We start from the raw sequence: 19413 nt of genomic DNA, 5'->3' as shown, positions 1-19413 counted from the left end.
TACAAGGAAGTAAAACACTAGCCTACCTTTTCCTGACCCATCTGTGGCTGTGTTTTACCAGTGAACAAAAATGAACCTCGAGGAAGACTGTGATATTTACTGCTCGAGACTTTGCTGTTGAGGCTATTTAAGAAAGTTTGAAGACCGTATGTCCATAATCAGCCACAAAAGAATTGCACGTTTATCCACCTTTGAGGATATACTTAATAGGTTGTATCATTTGGAATGCATGATTTCGTAATACCCAAGTATAACTTCGAAATGCACCACATACAATATTTTAGCTTTGTAAACATTGCTTATGTCAAAGACAGTGTTGTCCTAGGTTTCACTTAGACCTATCATGAACAAAAAATCGATGTTTGCACCAAAATAAAACAGAACATAAAAGTGTCTGTGTTATTCATCGAAATACGTAAAGACTTTTATAACTGAACAAGCCACACACAGGTCTCTTATTGTAATGTGCAAGAATAAGTTCGATAGGCACCACACATAATAACACTGTTTGATGGAAGACAATAGAGAAAAAGCTTCCCCACAGATATCTAATCATGAACTACGATTCATTTTTGAACCAAAATAATGTTTTCTGTCTTATTTATGCGATGTAACTTACGAGCTCTCATGGCGGGTGATATGTCGGTATCTAGCCACCGTCGGAGAGTCTCCAGACATGTCTTCGCTAGCCATAGGGACTCAGTTCGAGGCCCGACCCATAATCGAAGACACTTCTGCTGTAGTCAATGAGATTCCAGCCCGAAGTCGCGTCGGGAAACATCCCAGACAGCGAGGAGACACCGACCTCATTGTCATCTGCCATACAGCCTGACGGCCTGGAATTATGGTCTGGGGTACCATTTAATTTCGTAGCAGGACCCCTTTGGTTGATATCCGCAGCACCCTTACAGCACAGCGGTACGGCGACGATATTCTACGCCAATTTTCTTGCTCTTAGTGGCACGACAGTTTGTACTGTTTATCTTCGTGCCTCCCACACACTGTCTTGGCCAGCATGGTCGCCGGATCTCTCCCCAACTGAGAACATTTGGAACATTATGGACTGGGCCTTCCAACCATCTGGGGATTTTGACTATCTAACGCGCCAGTTGGACAAAATTTGGCACGGTATCCCTCAGGAGAACACCTAACAACTCTGTCAACAACGCCAAGGCGAAAACTGCTGGAATGAAACACAGGTGGACCTACAAGTTCTTGACTTGCTTAATTTGTGAAGCTCTTTCTCTTGTATAAATAGTAATTTTTTTTTTGAAATTGTAATCATTTGTTTGGCTGCACCAGCACATCACATTACCGATTTCCGTCCCACTCGGATAATTCCTTCGTGGTGTGTCGTTTTTTGTCTTTGTCTTACAATGTACATATATAGTAATCGTCAGCTGGCAAAGTTGCCGTGAAGTATTCTGCAAGCGACCTCTTGCAGAGAAACTTCACATTACACTACCAGAAGATTCGTTCCGACGTTGGGAAGTCCGAAAATACCGAAATATGTGGAACAGAAGTTTCCTCGGAACGTGCTTCTAATAGTGGGGGTTCATGAAGATCTCAAGAAACTCTGGTGGAACTCAGCAGCGTGGACGGATTATCAGCGATCGCTTCATTATACGCAGTTGCTGTTGAACCAAGAGACTTTCCCGCGTTCTTGAAAACTGTAAAAAACTTTGATGACTAAGGAACCAACCAAAGGAGAATTCCAATTAATAACAGAGGGCCATAGAAGAGTAACTATGGTCGATTGGGGGGAGGGGGGCCAATGGTAACTCAGGCTACCTGTCACCAGAGCTCTTCTGACTGCCGAATTTCTGGATATTGCAAAGCTCCTTGCAGAAGGCATCATCTTGAAGAAAGGAGCAGCCTGTGTGATGACCTTTAACCCTGGAAGGGTATCAGAGGTAATTTCACATTGTGATATCATCCAAAGGACGGCAACTGCCTAGCATCTCCAGACGAATGCCCTCATAGAGTGTTTCAATAATGATCGTTGATGACAAAGGAATGTATTGGGATACAATGCTGCAGTTCGTGACATTTGCAAAATGACGCTACAGACTTTGCAACGTTCTTTCTGCTCCATAGTCGCGAGTTCGAAAGAACAATGGATGCACAGTTCCCGTTTCAACTGAACCATAAAAAGGACTTGCAGAAAATCTGATGACTAGGACGGAAGGAGTAACAAAGCCGGATCGTAAACGTAACTTAGACGCCCAGGAGAAGGACCGAGAGCACTACAACGATAACAACTAGGTGGCACATACTGCTCGGGAAACTTTGTTCGGATATGACGCCTGTCTGGAAAGTGTGACTACAGAAGTTAGTAAAGCACTACTTTGAGTTGTATCGTTTCCTTGTCGCTTGTCGTACGTGATAAACGATATCCAGGATTATGACCCTTCATCAAGAACACAAAAACTCAGAGACGCCATCGATGTCTTGTATAAGAAGCCCTGCTGCAGTCTTGAGGCGTAGTACGACGATGGGTTTTTGATGGAATGAGAAGACACACTCGTCCCTCGTTACGTTTAGATGGGTTGGGGCTATATTAAAGCTCAAAATAGTGAAAGGAATGTGATAAGGTGGGAAGAACGCAACGATCCCTCATCGGGCCATACAGAGAACAATCGACAAGAGGTGGATCGTGGATGCTGTAGTCTGGTCGTGACCCTCTGAAATAGGAGTCTCTGTGTTTTCATGACTCTCTGTGTTCCCAGAGCAGGGATCAGTGCCGTGGGCTGTGCTGGATTTACTGTAGTGTACCTGCCAGCGTCGCTGGATGGCTTGTTGCGGGTCGGTAGTTCAAACATAACTGCCACCAACTATTTGTTATTTAGTGTTTATCATTTCTGGAAGGTCCTCGATATTTTTCTTGTTCGTAATGTTTTTATACTACGGAATACGAAGGAAGCTAGGAGGATTAGCGGTTAACTTCCAGCCGACAGGCTCCGATTGCTCGAAGGATTAGGAAGGAAATCGGTCGTCCTCTTCCAAACGAACCATGCTGGCAATTGCTTGGTGCGATTTAGAGAAATCACATACAATCAAAATCTAGCTGGCCAAGTATGGAGCTGAACCGTCGTCTCCTGAACTGCGAGTCCAGAGTGCTAGCCTCTGTACTACCTTACTGAGTATATTATGGAAAATTTGATGTTTGTATACAGGGTGTACAAAAACAAGTGTCGTCAAAACTTTGCAAATGTTCATATGAACATGGGTCTGAAAATTATTTGTTAGGATGGCATAACAAAATTTGCCTGCGGTGTTTTTAGCTGTGGAATTTACCTCAGATGTGCATTTTTACTTACTTTATATTTTACGTTTGGTCATGGCATTTGTTTTCTTTTGTCTGATTGTCATTTGTGCTGTTATAGGATAACTTATTACGCATTACAATGGTGTATCCAGTGTCTCGCGGCTCCAGACTGCAGCGCCTAGAAACGCACTGTCATAACTTCATAGATGTAACTGTGATTGGTAAGTGTTTCTGTGCCATTAATAATAAATTCTTTCATATCCACCATAACGTAAAGGATTTTCGGATCAGTGTTCATATGATGTCAAAAAAGCGTTACACCCTGTAAATATCAGCAGTCTCCGTCTTGACCTCTTCTATTCTATCTGTACGTTTGTGTTCGCAATAAACGCGCTTCATTGTTAAGCGCTGATCTTTACTGACGACCCTGCTTTCGGATTTTAACTCGATTCTCGTTACGACGTGACAATACATAGTTTTCGATGTATTGAATTTTGCCTTGTTTCTGAACTTTTTAACGAATTTTGGGACACAATCACATCTAGTGGTAACTATCAGCAAAGGAGTAATAGTTTTGTAACAAATGTTAGACTTCATATAGTACTTTTCAAATTTATCCGCTCCTACTTTATCGCTAGAACATATTTCTGTAAATCGTAATATTCCCCTATGAACTGAACTTTTTTGTTTCTGATTAGGGATTCACTGTAAGAATCATTCCGGAAAGATTAAAATGTGTAGCACGTCGGGACACTGGTGTGGACATCTACCTTCTAAGAACGGTCATATTACAGATCAGCTGTGCACAAAAGCATGTTACGTTCATCATGACACTGTCCCCTTCCTTCCAGTTTCCTTAGATAACTCTCCACTAAACAGCACAGAAAGCAAGCCGTATGATAAAGAATGTAGTCGTGAGGAAGCCTTTCCAATAATGTGGGTATTTAAATAGAATAAAAACTTCATTTATATCGTACGAGATATTCGCCTAGTTGCCTAATATTGCGAAATATTATATTATTTCCCTTTCAGGAAAGATTCTATACCATTCTTTCAGTCAACATGGTCGACAGTCTATAAATAGTACGCTGGCTTGTCTTCATTCCTAAATCCATTAACGTGCTTTGAATTACAATTTTACTGAAATAATAGTATTTCAACCTGCTCTAGATTTATATTTCTGTTTGAGTACACATTAGCATACATAACTATCAAACTTCATGTGGAGACTTTCTATTCTTCAGATGTGTCACATATTTAAATAATCAGGTGGTGTGCTATCGGCATATAAAGTCTTATTCAATTCTAAAACTTTAACTATTCATACTTCTGACAGCAGCACAAACAATGTGTCTCTATTTCTGTGTCAGCTATTAGACGCATAATCACCGTTGTATTGTATCAATTCATTTGTAGTTTCCCGAAAATCTAGCCTTCATCTAAGCAGTGTCTGTATTTCTAGTCTGTATTTCTAGCAAGCTTACTCAAATTCTCAGTAGTTTCGTTAATTCTCCTCTTAATTATCTGAGCTTTTGGACACATGTTCACCATTGTATTGTATCCATTTGATCTCCTTTTTCCTGTGATTGTTACTTTCCCAAAACTCCAATCTTCATGTAAACGATGTCTGTATTTCTGTTATGCATTTCTAGTTACCTTATTTAAATTCTCATAGTTTCATTAATTTTCCTCTTAATTCTTTGCGCATGATTTAAATTTTATTCCTAAGCAACGTAGGCTGTGAGTTTTCTTTCGCGAACTGTTGGACTCTTTCCGTATTTCACTGATAAGCGGAAGAACTTCTTCGGCTAACAATGACTTTCTGCTAACAATGACTTTCTGCTTCTGCCCTTTTTATTCCTACTATGGATCCCTTTCCCTTAATAAAATCTATGTTGCTTATTTTTCTGAGCTGTTCTAGGTCTTTACATGTGGTCCTATGGCTTTTTTGGCAGGTACTAGAACTCATTATATCAGTTTACAAATTGCCAGTTTCTCTCTTCTTAGCACATCTTTTCAATATAAAGTAACGTATTTTTATAATTATTCAGGTTTTGTCATATTACAAGCTTGCGCGCTTTCATCCAATTTTTTCAGATTTTGTATCTCCTCATCTTTGCTGTGTGTTCCACCTACTCGCATGAAATGAGAAAAAAGAAATCACTCTAACTTCTTGGAGCCCCATCGATAAAAATCTCTTGTCTTACTCTCTTTTGTAGTTGGTATGCACTTTCAAATAATTCTGTTATTCCATCTATTCTCGAGACTATTACATTTTCATCCCCTTCACGTTATTTACTGATATTCCAATTGTCTGATAGATTTTCTGTACTTTGTTTTCATCACATTATAAATATGTGAATACATTAAGGTTATTGCTGACTTGCACCGTCATACACTCTCTTTGTTCTCTTTTTACTGGCAATGCAAAACCATTAGGCAATTTCTTAGGATATTTCAGGGTTTTATTAATGTTGTGTCCCGTTTCTTGTTGAAGAATTGGAACTGGGGAATACAAGATCAATTAGGCAACGGAATGTTAGAATAATCCTACGTTACATATCTGTATTCGTGGTTCAGTGGTAAATTGAAGGTAGACATTCTGTTCTTGCCATTTGCTTTGTTTCGAGTCAGAATTTCCACATTTCAATACTAACGGGTGAGAAACATTACGGATGTTCGGAGACTTTTGTATACTATCGTTTCCAACACCTGAATAAACAAGTGTACAGGCGGTACTGTTTGCAGCGGAAGTGTTAGAGACACCTGCGATTAACGTCAGCAAGTGTGACTGCTGACGGTGGGTGCCTATAAAACACCTCCCAACCGTCAAGGTATTGCACTTGTACCGAATCGTCCTCAGACAACATGGCTTCCAAGTTGGTGATCGTCGTCGCATTGGCTGTGGTAGCGCAGGTATGTAGCACGAGGTTCACACTCAGCCATATGTTATCCTGGGTACGAACTTAATCTCTTGGGGTGGTGGATTATGAATACCCACTTCCATGATAAATTGTATCTTTGCTCAACAGCCTCAACAGATTTCCTGGACTTCTAGGGACAGAACATCAGATTAAAACTGGTTCCTTTTTGCCATTGAGAATAATCGATTCACTGCATTTTATCTTATACAGCTTCAGTACACACATCTTTGAAACCACTGCTTCGTTTGTTGCTGGCCTTAATATCTTCACCGTCCTGACAATCTTTAGATGTTACACCCAGAGCGCGCCGATTCTGCTAGCTGTGTTTTAAACCATTTACCAAATAAACCACGACAGGCTGTTCTACTGGCTACTGTCACATAGGAAACTGCACGTGTTTCATAAAGCTATTAGTGCGTAAACTCACTTTTAACGTTTTCGGGAGATTGACTAAATACTATAAGAAGCTCACATAGTACAGTGTACAGATACTTATGACATAAAACGCATCGAGTCCTTCTGACGATCGACAAATATAAGTTCTGAAAGGTTGGCAGTCGGTTTCTATGTTTTTAGTGAAAGAGAAACTGTTCCGATTCTTTGCAGGACACTACTGTAGGGTAGTAGCGACTATATTAGTCTGCGAATATGGACAACACCAGATGGTAATATTCAAATTCGGCAATAATTAGTGCCAGAGGAGACGTCTTATTTCATTCTCTTCTCAGCAGACCAATTGTTGACATTTCCAGTGTTGTTTAGATGCAATTCCATCCTGGCAACGAGAGCTACACCGTTGGCACGACAGTGAACATAATCATCTAAAATATGAATATGTGTAATCTGTAGTTAAGATTGGTAGGTGGCATAAAATGATACAGTAGGTGAGGAATGACTTTATTGAACATAAGTTATGCATGACGCGTTTCGGAATTACTTCCATTTTCAGAAATCCAAGTACAAACGTAGCACAAGGACACGAGCGGTATCAGCTGTGAACGTAACATGAGATGACTCAACTGGAAACGCTTTTGTCCTTGTGTTACCTTTACACGTGGATGTGTGAAGATGGCAGTATTTCTGAAACTAATACTAGAATGGTAGCTAACCTCCTAAGTTACTTTAAGTCATACGTTTGTCACTTAAAATGTATTCGCAGAAATCGGCCAGTTACCTTTTCTTTCATTATGACCATACCATCCTAACCATTGCATTATGTCCACAACGCCTTACATGTGGAGAATGGCTGGATCGTAAGCTTTTGGTTGCGAACAGCGCGATGGTCTATTCGCCGAATGAGATTTTTTTTTGCCAATTAGTAGTTTAGTTTCGATTTTATTTTCGTTGAATCTCTGAATCACCACAATGGCGAAACCACTTTATAAGAGTTTTGGCGATTGTAATTCTACCTGGAATGTTTTGATCTCGTCGCACTATTTTTGTGAAGGCTATTCTCTTAAATGTATATGTAGGTGAGTAGCCACTTTAGCAGAAATTCTGTATGATTATAGGTATCAGTTCACATGAATCCTTTACTATTTCTATCAATAAAGATATATCTTCTTGCACTATAGTTACTCACGTTTCCGAATGCTCTGAAACAACAGATACAGTGGCTCTAAAAGTTAAAGTCAAATTTACGTCACAATTATTGGCTTTGATCAATGACACAATTAACATGGGAACTGTCCGTTGCACTGATGCAGCAACTTGCAAGTCATATCTCTCCCCTTATTTAAAAAAAGTTTCCGTTTTACATCCAAACGTAAGATATAACACATGCTCACTTAAGACGAGTACATGAAGTCAGAATTGCGGTGAATTCAAGAATGTGAAACAAATTTAAATACTTTAACCCTGCAGAGACACGCGCGTTGTATATTTTTTCGTAATAATTACATGTCGAAGTACAGTAAGTGAATGTTATTACGGACCACTTCCATCTCTTCATGCTTCATGCCTTTCCTGACGGCCCTAGCACCTTTCAGTAGGGCAACTGGCCGTGTCAGAAGGCCAGACTCCCCTATACTGGCTTGAGGGGGATGGCAGTGATCTCACGTTATGTATTGGCCACCAAACCCGCATGATACGAACACAGTGGAACAAACCAGGGATGCGACTGGGTGACACCTCCAAGCCCACATACCTACGGCCCTCAATTTACGGGAAATGCGTGACCCTGCGTAGACATCTGGTGTCACGTACCACTGAAAATCTACCAGAGACATGCCACGCAGAATCGCCGCAGCGTTACTCTCCATAGTTTTACTAACACGCATAGTGTTTCAGCACATCGGTGTGTCTTCCACTAAAAGCTGCCTATGATATTTCACATTTTGCTGCTATTCCATGTACAATTTGTTCTAGTTGATCAAGTTCTCTAGCTACGTGTGAGGAGTTTAATGGGATTACTTGTTCTCGAAGGCTTCCTACGGCCAGAAACGAAATTGCTTTTTAGGCGTATGAAGTTAGCAAATGTCATTCTGTAACGACAGAAAAAAACAACTGCTACAATGACAAAAGCCTGATGCTTCTCTAGAAGAACTACACAGTTACGGTAATTAATCTCGTTACAAAGAGGTAATTCTTCAAAAAAATGTGCTTTCACACGAAACTTACTTATGTTGCAGATAAGCATGGTAATTCCGTAATGATGGTGAAAAGTTTCAGGGATGATTGAGAAGCATAAATGTGTCAGTTCGAAATTTCGGTCCATAAACAAAAGTATAAGGAATTTTTATCTGATACATGTAACAACAGACCCCTTCTACCGGAAGTTCTTTGCTTTTCATATTTTGGGAGAAGACAATATGAAAAAAAACTAGAAAAAAGGTCTAATAAATATTGGGTCTAAAATGTATACTTTAAGAGCTATAAGTACAAGTTCAGAAGAAGAAATTTGTTTCACTATAGGAAAGATGAACAAGTGTTCATAGCTTTTAAGGTATACAAATTAGAGGCCATGTTTACTGGACAGACTACACTTCTCATAACATGGAAGACAAAGAGCTCGTAGTAAAAGAGATTTGTTCCACAGTATAGATAATGGAGAAGTGTTCAAGTTATGCTGTTTAGAGCCCATGCTTAACGGACAATTATTTGTTTGTTTACGTCCATATTATCATCTCTCAAAATACGGGAAGCAAAGAGCTTGCAGTGGAAGTGATCACCTGTCAGAGATGTCAGAATGATTTTCTCTTATAACTTTCAGCTCTGTCGTTTCTGGACTAGGATCTCATGCCTCATAATAATACCTTTACCCTTCGCCATCATCGCTGAAAGTTTGTAACACCATCACGGACTCAATCTGTAAGCTGAAGAGTTTCCCTGAATCCTAAAATCTTACATTCAAGTTGAATATGCCAATGGTTTTCAAATACCTCAATAAAGATTCTAGCTGGAAGGCGTGGCACTGTGAAAGCAATGTAAGAGTGAAAACACTAGTTTTCGAGTCCATTACTAAAATGGCTGCTGAAAGTGAAAGGAAAGACAAGCTTGTCAGAAATTTTTTTGCAGAAGTATGTATGTGTATATTTGCTTTTATGTGAACAGATGAAGTTAGATTAAAGGTCTCCGCCATAACACTATATTACGAGGTCGTTGTGCTTGTTAAAGTAATTGCATTAAATTGGAATTGATATGAGAATACTTTGAGATTTGACAGCTTTACTAATCAGACTTTTTTGGATCAGCGAATGTCATTGTAATTCGCAATTATCAGCCAAAACGGAAAATTTGCTGAGCTCGAGGAGGACATAAAGGTAATAAAATAAGTGTGAAAAGATCTAGTGATATCTAATAACAAAAACTTACTGTTAACGTATGTAAGAGTGGGAGTGGGTGAAAGAATACGAAAAGCGAATTTAATTCATATCGCGAAGGTAAATGATATATTTGTCATAGCCTAATGTCTCTCTTATCCTGAAAGAAACTTAATATTTGTCGTTTCTTTACTTTAGGTGTCTGCATCTCCCTTGTTATTTGACTTCGGAGATATCCTCAGTGGTATCAAAGATGGCGCGGAAGCAGTTGCAAACGGAATCCAGCAAGGTATTGAGAACGCCGTGAATGGGAACAGCAACGGCGCTTCGACCAATGCCACTACCTCTGACAACTCTACCGCTTCTTCTTCGGGTAATGCGACCACCGCGGACAACGCAACTAGCTCCGAAGTAAGTAATTATGACATGTCTCTTTATAACTTACTCTAACATAAATTATAGTTACACATTTGTCTTGCTATGTCGCTGCATAAGCAAATTTTGACTGTATTTTAATTCGTAACTTCAGCTTCTATCCTTGTCGAAGATAAAGTTGTGATCCTTATGTCTGCAAGAAAATGTTATTTCACCATATAAATTACGCATGGATGAAATGTTATGTCTATTCTAAGGCATAATGTAATTCCAAGGGTCTTCCGAATGCATGTTGCTATGCAATGCCTATTGCAGCTGCAGTATCACTGTAAACAGAAGCGAGAGTTCTTTTTGCACAGTAGTGGCTCTGCATCTGGTATATGTTCATTCGTGGTATCGGAATATTCAGTATCCACAACTAGGTATTAGGTTTCCTTAGCGATTCAAGCACATCTAATAAATCAGCCTTTGGTTTAGTGTCCACTATAAAGTAATGCTTTAGCTGAAAGTGACTTTGCTGGAGAGTATCGTAAACTATACCCGAGTCAATGATTGATATTTGTTGCTTTTTGACAGAGTTCCTCTTCAGGCATTGAAAGCATGATTGATGCGATCACGAATGCTATGAACAACGCCGCAAGCACTGCGAAGAACGTTGCAGACAACATCTTCAACAGCGCAGAGGCATTTAACGACGCCATGGCTGCCAAAGTAAAAGATGCTTTGAACTCTACGTCTACACAGCTGAACAAAATTGAGGTAAGTTGACGAATCGTTTGACGTGAGACGATTTTGCTTGGCATGCTGAGATAATGGGGAAATTAACTACCAGAAAAGGTAACTGTTTGTGATATTTGGCATCGTGCACACCAGTTTTCAGTAATTTACAGGCAGTGTTGTGTGTGGAAAACGAGAGAGAGAGAGAGGGTAAAGTGTTCGAAGAATATGTGGCGCGTTTACAGAAGGTCTCGATCGAAATGATCGACATAATAATTTTGTGTGTACAAAATTACCTTGTACAGACCAATATTGGCTGACAAAACATCCAGGGAACCCTTAACTGTTATCATCGTAGTAAATATTCTCATGTCAGTGGTCGAAATGAACAACGCAAACCTTAAAATTTAGAGAGAAAGGTGCAGCTATCGTTCACTACACAAATGATCGTAGGACACTGAAAGTGAAACCGTGCACTAATCCATAATTATAATTAATGTTTCATTGCTAGTTTTGAGCTAATGTTTGTAAACTGTAAGATTCTGATTACTGAACATGTGCAGGATGTCTACAAGTCCTTACATGGGACCTTTAGGAGTGATAGATCACGTCACGGAGAACAACTTTTGCTACAGACAAAATGTTTATTGGTGGTTCCCGGAGACATTAGATGTCGTTTCGCCACCTCTCAGTAGCCCAAAACTGCCATAACCCATTGTAATGTCCTCAACGTTTTCACCGACCACAAGGTTGATGACGAAAGTGTGCGTTCTTATCGATGACTGGCGATTAAGTGTACAGTTGTCAGCGAATTGGCAAGTTCTCAGACTACCTATATTTTGAATTGCTCTCAGCGAAGACAAATGGTTTTTCTGTGTGGCATGTGCAGAAAACGAGAACTGGTCGGGAATAAAGTTTCAAATACTCTCGAAGAATAATGAGGTGAAGCAAAACGGTTAATTGCTCGTAAACGTGCTGATTCGTTTTCACTTCTAATGTTCACTTGTACTTGCACTTGCACTAGCTAATGCAACGAAAGGATAACTTTCTACGACATGGGGCGTGGAGTGTCAGTAGCTTGAACATGGTAGGGAAGCTATTAAATCTGACAAGGAAAATGCAAAGGCTCAATCTAGATATAGTAGGGCTCAGTGAAGTGAAATGGAAAGAAGGCAAGGATTTCTTGTCCGATGAATATAGAGCAATATCAACAGCAGCAGAAAACGGTATAACCGGATTAGAATTCGTTACGAATCGAAAGGTGGGGCAAAGAGTATATTACAGTGATCAGGTTAGTGATAGGTTTGTTCTTATAACAATCGATAGCAAACCAAAACCGACAACAATAGTTCAGATATACATGTCAACATCTCTTGCTGGAGATGAAGAGGGAGAGAAAGTATATGAGGATATTGAAAGGGAAGTAGAGAATGTAAAGAGAGATGAAAATATAATAGTGATGGTGGAATGGAACGCAGTTATAGGGGAAGGAGTAGATGAAAAGGTTACAGGAGAATATGGAGACTGGTCAAGGAATGAGAGAGGAGAAAGACTAATTGAGTTCTACAATAATTTCAGCTAGTAATAGCGAATACTCTGTTCAAGAACCACGAGAGGAGGAGCTATACTTGGGATACACCGGGTGATAAGGGAAGGTTTCAGTTAGATTATATCATGGTCAGACAATCATTCCGAAATTAGATAGTGGACTGTAAGGCGTACCGAGTAGCAGATACAGACTCAGATCACAATGCAGTGCTGATGATCAGTAGGCTGAAGTACAAGAGATTAATCAGGAAGAATCAATAAGTAAAGAAATGGCCTACAGAAGTACTAAGGAATGACGATACACACTTGAAGTTCTCTAAGGCTATGGATAGAGCAGTAAGGAATAGCTCGGTACAGTTGAAGAGGAATGGACATCTCTAAAAGGGGCAACAGGAGAAGTTGGAAAGAAAAACATATGTGAAAAGAAGATAACTGCGAAGGAACCATGGGGTTTACATCTGTCAAAACCTGGGAAAACGCCTGAATAAACATTTGGCGTGCCAGTGTTTGGCTGTGTGATTGCGACTTATTTGTTTGTCCGTTTAACTAATAATAAATTAAATAATTATAATAATGATACAAAAGGGCATGGCTATGTCTGTTACGTTCAAAACTGTGTATGAGTTTCAAATGTGTGAACAGCGTACGTATAAAATTCTAGATGATGCGCTGAGGCGAGAGCATCCTAGATGATGAGCGTCAGTAGTGTCTACAATCATAGTGCATCTGCGCGTACACTCTGGTTACCGAGGGTTCTGGGGTTCAGACGTGTGAGACGGTAGAGAGCCCGGTATCGGCTGACGTGTCACCGTGCTGTTGCAGTCGCTGGTGGAGAGCGCGTTCTCCGACGCGGCGTCCGACCTGGCTGACAAGGCGTCGAGCGCGGTGTCCGCCATGGAGACGGCGGTGGCCGCCGTGGGCAACGCGACGCAGGACAACATCGCGAGTGCCGAGCAGGCGATGCAGCAGGCCGCCGCCGCCGTGCAGGCCCTCAACAAAGCCGCCGCCGACGACACCTCCGCCAAGGCGCAGATGGTCGTCTCCTCCATCGAGGAGGTACGCTTCCGTTGTTTTCCGTCGTCAGAGTTGCGAGTAATCCTTGCTAGATCTGCACAAACACTCCACAACCCAGTTTACGGAGCATAGCGGAGGATTCACTGTACAGCATTTAGACGTTTCCTTTTCCGTCCCATTTGCAAATTCAGCAAAGGAAAAATTGAAATCTGTCGGAGAGAGATAATGCTAGAAAGAAGGTAATTAATGAATAACAGTGGATGCAGCATTGCAGGAAGTTAAGGTTCTGCGAGACTGCTAAAATAAATACAGGTTACCCAACACTCCGTTATAATAAGATTCATGATTCGCTAATCTTAGATGACATTCAATAGGATCTGAAAAGTATGACAGATCGCAAGAGTTGTGGCGCAGATGGAGTAACTGCTGAACTTATTAAGTATGGAGGGACGATGCGCGAACTGAGACTGTTAGATCTATTCAGTGAGTGCCGGCGAAGTTATAAAATCCCTGCTGTCTGGAAAACCGCTGAGGTAGTTTCTGTGTTTAAAAAGGGCCAAAGAAATGAGTGGGATAATTACAGGGGTAAAACTCTCAGGAACTAGGCTTATAAACATTACTCAAAAACAATAAATAATTCTTTGAAAGTAAAAACAAATGGCTGCTTGGGAGAAGAGCAAAGTGGGTTTAGGAAAGGACGCTTGTACAGTGATAAAAATATTCATCATCAAAAGAATTTTAGAAATACGACGAGAAGTCACTTTGGAAACACGTATTGCGTTTTTGCATTTCAAAAAGCCTCTGACACGGTGATCAGAAATAGATTATAGACAATAATGGATAGGCAAAGATACCCCATGCACCTTAAGGAGGTAAACAAAAGTATACATGATGACGCCAAAATAATCATAAAGTAACCACTTCAAAACCAGGTTAGATGGTAGTAAATCAAGATGTCAGACAGGAAGGCAACATTTCACCGATTCTTCTTAACATTCACGTTGCAGACCTGAAATGGAAACTAAAATTAAATGGCTTGGTGTATGCAGGTTATGTAATTGTATTACAAACGAGAGACGTAGCTCTGTGTATGAGCTACAGTACACGAGTTGGGAAGAAAACAATAAACTCTAAAAATAACTGCTACTAAAGTTAACTGATGATCCACTAAGATAAATCCCTGTCCGATCTGAGATTGTTATAGAAAACAAGATGCTTAAGCAAGTCTGGCACGGAAAAGAAAACAAATTAATTCCAACAGAAACGAGAAACTACAAACAAAAATTTAAAAAATAAAGTTAATAGAGACAGAAAATTGAACTTCTGTAAAACAACGTCATGCTAGTGCTACTTTATGGCAGCGAATACTCGATTGAGACAGCTTCTGTAAAGTATGGAAGGCAGGAGACGAGATACTGGCAGAAGTACAGCTGTGGGGACGGGCTGTGAGTCGTGCATGGATAGCTCACTTGGTAGAGCACTTGCCCGCGAAAGGCAAAGGTCCCGAGTTTGAGTCTCGGTCCAGCACACACTTTTAATCTGCCAGGAAGTTTCAAAATCAATGTCTTTTTTTATAGACAAGAGTGCAAGTAATCCACCGTTAAAAGCCGACTGCAAATATGTTTAGTGAAATGGTAGCAATCAACAAATCTTTTAGCATCAAATCGTCTTTATGCGCAATAAATTAACAAGATGTTTGGTACTTAGACCACTCCACTTAATGAAGTAGATCATATTGTTACCACTTTTTTATGCAACACTGAAGGTGCCTTCGTTGCTGTCACTGAGTCTAGGTGCTAACTTTCATTTATTGTCCACCATCCGAGAAAATTTCTTCCACAGTGTAATTTACACGAGCAGAGACTCTTGGTCTGATGCACATTCTCAGCCATCGGCGGTGAGCGACGGTAAATATTGGGCTTGTTTACAGGCCCTGAGATCCACCCAGGCGCTGTTCGACAGCGTCAAGTCCAAGCTGAGCAGCGACGCCTCGTCCAGCACTTCCAGCGACTCCAGCACTTCCAACGTCTCCAGCAGCAACAGCACCTCCAGCTCGTGAGGAGCGTACCGAGCAGGAGAGGAGGCCAGCGGCAGGCGACAACCGCCAGGAAACTCTGTACAATCTCCGATGACGAAATAAACGTGTCAGCAAAGCATCATCTGAACAGTGTATTACTTCCTGGGTATCCATTACCATATCACGACATTACGTAGTACAGCACAGTCGGAGGAAGGAATGGTGATGTGGTATCCCTTAAATGCCAGTGAATGGTCGCGTAGAATGTGAGAATTCCGCACATGGGGCGAGAGGACAGAAGCGTGCAGTGTTATAATCCCAGCCTTTAGTAATGGTTTGCCAGTCAGATAGTAATGAGGCCACACAAAAAGCTATACTCGAATAGTGTAGACTACCTTAAAATAAAAGTGCAGCAGACGTAAGGGCGAAGAAACGAACTGAAACTAAAATGTTGAGAGGATATGTGTTGTATTTTCAGTTATTACAAAATCGAGTCAAAATGGCTCTGAGCACTATGGGACTTACTATCTGAGGTCATCAAATGGTTCAAATGGCTCTGAGCACTATCGTACTTAACATCTGAGGTCATCAACCCCCTAGAACTTAGAACTACTTAAACCTAACTAACCTAAAGAAATCACACACATCCACACCCGAGGCACAATTCGAACCTGCGACCATAAAAGTCGCGCAGTTCCGGACTGAAGCTCCTAGCACCGTTCGGCCACAGCGGCCGGCTCAAGTCAAATTGACAAAGAATCAGCAGCACCAGCTCACTTACCAGTATCAAACTGAATCAGCCTCTGGCTGAATGTGTACTGCGATTCGGATGGGGAAGATGTCTGACCCGCAGCTATAGTAGGTTGTCCTTGATATGCTGAATACTGGTGATCAGGCGAAGTCCCAGCTCGTCCCACCCGTGTTCCATCAGTGTCAGATCCGGAGGTCTTGCTGACTACAGGAGTATCTCAACATCACGCAGATAATTCTAGGAAAGACGATCATGAACGGGCATTTTCCTGATGAAATATGTCACCGAGATTCCATCATTTGAGTGGTGACACATAAGGACGCTAGATGTCCACGCTGTACCGCTGTGCCGTCGGAGTTCTTCCATTCACTACCAGCCGTGTCTTGAAGCCATATCCGATGGATCTCCACACTCTGACGCCTGGCCATTAAAATTGCTACACCAAGAAGAAATGCAGATGATAAACGGATATTCGTTGGACAAATATATTATACTAGATCTGACATGTGATTACATTTTCATGCAATTTGGGTTCATAGATCCTGAGAAATCAGTACCCGGAACAACCACCTCTGGCCGTAATAACGGCCTTGATACGGCTGGGCATTGAGTTAAACAGAGCTTGGATGGCGTGTACAGGTACAGCTTCAACACGATACCACAATTCATCAAGAGTAGTGACTGGCGTATTGTGACGGGCCTGTTCCTCGGCCACCATTGACCAGACGTTTTCAATTGGTGAGAGGTCTGGAGAATGTGCTGGTCAGGGCAGCAGTAGAACATTTTCTGTATCCAGAAAGACCCGTACAGGACCTGCAACATGCGGTCGTGCATTATCCTGCTGAAATGTGGGGTTTTGCAGGGATCGAATGAAGGGTAGAGCCACGGGTCGTAACACATCTGAAATGTAACGTCCACTATTCAAAGTGCCGTCAATGCGAACAAGAGGTGACCGAGACGTGTAACCATTGGCACCCCATACCATCACGCCGGGTGATACGCCAGTATGGCGATGACAAATACACGCTTCCAATGAGCGTTCACCGCGATGTCGCCAAACACGGATGCGACCATCATGATGCTGTAAACTGCACCTGTATTCATCCGAAAAAATTACGTTTTGCAATTCGTGCACCCAGGTTCGTCGTTGAGTACACCAGCGCGGGCGCTCCTGTCTGTGATGCAGCGTCAAGGGTAGCCGCAGCCATGGTCTCCGAGCTGATAGTCCACGCTGCTGCAAACGTCGTCGACCTGTTCGTGCACATGGTTATTGTCTTGCAAACGTCCCCATCTCTTAAAGCAGGGATCGAGACATGGCTGCACGATCCGTTACAGCCATACGGATAAGATGCCTGTCATCTCGACAGCTAGAGATACGAGGCCGATGGAATCCAGCACGGCGTTGCGTATTACCCTCTTGAAACCACCGATTCCATATTCTGGTAACAGTCATTGGATCTCGACCAACGCGAGCAGCAATGTCGCGATACGATAAACCGCAATCGCGATGGGCTACAATTCGACCTTTATCAAAATCGAAAACTTGATGGTACGCATTTCTCCTCCTTACACGAAGCATCACAACAATGTTTCACCAGGCAACGCCGGTCAACTGCTGTTTGTGTATGAGAAATCGGTTGGAAACTTTCCTCATGTTAGCACGTTGTAGGTGTCGCCACCGGCGCCAACCTTGTGCGAATGCTCTGAAAAGCTTATCATTTGCATATCACAGTATCTTCTTCCTGACGGTTAAATTTAGCGTCTGTAGCACGTCATCTTCGTGGTGTAGCATTTGTAATAGCCAGTAGTGTATAACACATGAGTGCCTCTCCAAACCATTGGATGAAAGGAACGTCTAACTGACAGTGGTCATATGGGACAGAGAAGAAGCCCGATTCATCACAGAACACATTGCGGTGCTATTCATCAGTAGTCCACGCATTCAGTAACAGCACCACCCGAAATGCATCCGTTTCTGGTGTGGTGTTAATGGTAGCCTACTCACGTTACGGTAATTCACTACTGCGGATGCTACAAGTATCCAGTCAATGATTCAGGATGACACAGAATCTTGTATGGCATCCAATACTCGATCTCGGATATCAGGAGTGGATGTGAGGGGATTACCAAGTGCTTGGTGCACAATATGGTGACTCTCCCTGTCGATGGTTACGCATGCTCGACTGGAACCTTGACTAAGAGTGTGCCTGCCCCTGCAGTCCATCAGAGTGATGTCATCTCCGAATGCCCCACTAGCCTGCATACTACAAAATTCGACCAGACTGCAAAATGAAGACCCACAACGAGGCCCCTTCCAAACCATCCAGTTACTGATAATGAAGTGTTGGCAAATGTGCCAACACCTTGTAGATAGAGGAGGCCGAAATGCACGCTATCTAACGCAGACGGGCGTGAATTCTGGAACAGGATAAGTAGTGAATTCTAATAAGAAAAGTATGCAGCTCCTCGAATACTGAACTTTTATTTCTCATTGGTTTACAACGTTCTTGTTGAGACATGCTTTATACGGTAAGTATCAAACTATGTAAAGCTACTGGCGCCTTGCTAGGTCGTAGCCATGGACTTAGCTGAAGGCTATTCTAACTGTCTCTCGGCAAATGAGAGAAAGGCTTCGTCAGTGTAGTCGCTAGCAAAGTCGTCGTACAACTGGGGCGAGTCCTATTCCGTATCTCGAGACCTGCTTTGTGGTGGCGCTCGGTCTGCGATCACACAGTGGCGACACGCGGGTCCGACATGTACTAAATGGACCGCGGCCGATTTAAGCTACCACCTAGCAAGTGTGGTGTTTGGCGGTGACACCACATTCCTCCCCCGCAAATCGGCGAACGGTCGTGTTATAAGGCTTCCGCCCGCCGTGGGGAGGACCCCATGTTGACGTATGCGATGATGTGGGGAGCCTAACAACAGGCGAGGCTGTGCCACCCGCACCCGGCCATTCTTTCCGAGGGGAGCTAGGAAACGCCTGAAAACTTAGTCCAGGGTGCACGTCAACATGCGGTGTATGCGCCCGTAAAGAG

General features: G+C 42.1%; 1 protein-coding gene across 1 annotated transcript; it reads left to right on the top strand.

Annotated features, from left to right (window-relative positions):
- Positions 1-6054: 6054 nt before the first annotated feature.
- On the top strand, positions 6055-15766 carry LOC126457544 (uncharacterized). Its single transcript, XM_050093951.1, has 5 exons — positions 6055-6184; positions 10152-10364; positions 10905-11087; positions 13416-13649; positions 15538-15766. Exons 1-5 carry the CDS (start codon positions 6137-6139, stop codon positions 15664-15666), a joined length of 807 nt encoding a protein of 268 aa, XP_049949908.1. The 5' UTR covers positions 6055-6136; the 3' UTR covers positions 15667-15766.
- The last annotated feature ends 3647 nt before the right edge of the window (positions 15767-19413 follow it).

The sequence above is a fragment of the Schistocerca serialis genome, chromosome 2, assembly GCF_023864345.2.
Source record: "Schistocerca serialis cubense isolate TAMUIC-IGC-003099 chromosome 2, iqSchSeri2.2, whole genome shotgun sequence".
In the NCBI taxonomy this organism is placed as follows: Eukaryota; Metazoa; Arthropoda; class Insecta; order Orthoptera; family Acrididae; genus Schistocerca; species Schistocerca serialis.
The sequence above is the reverse complement of the archived record's forward strand: the minus strand, read 5'-3'. Positions and strand labels throughout refer to the sequence as shown.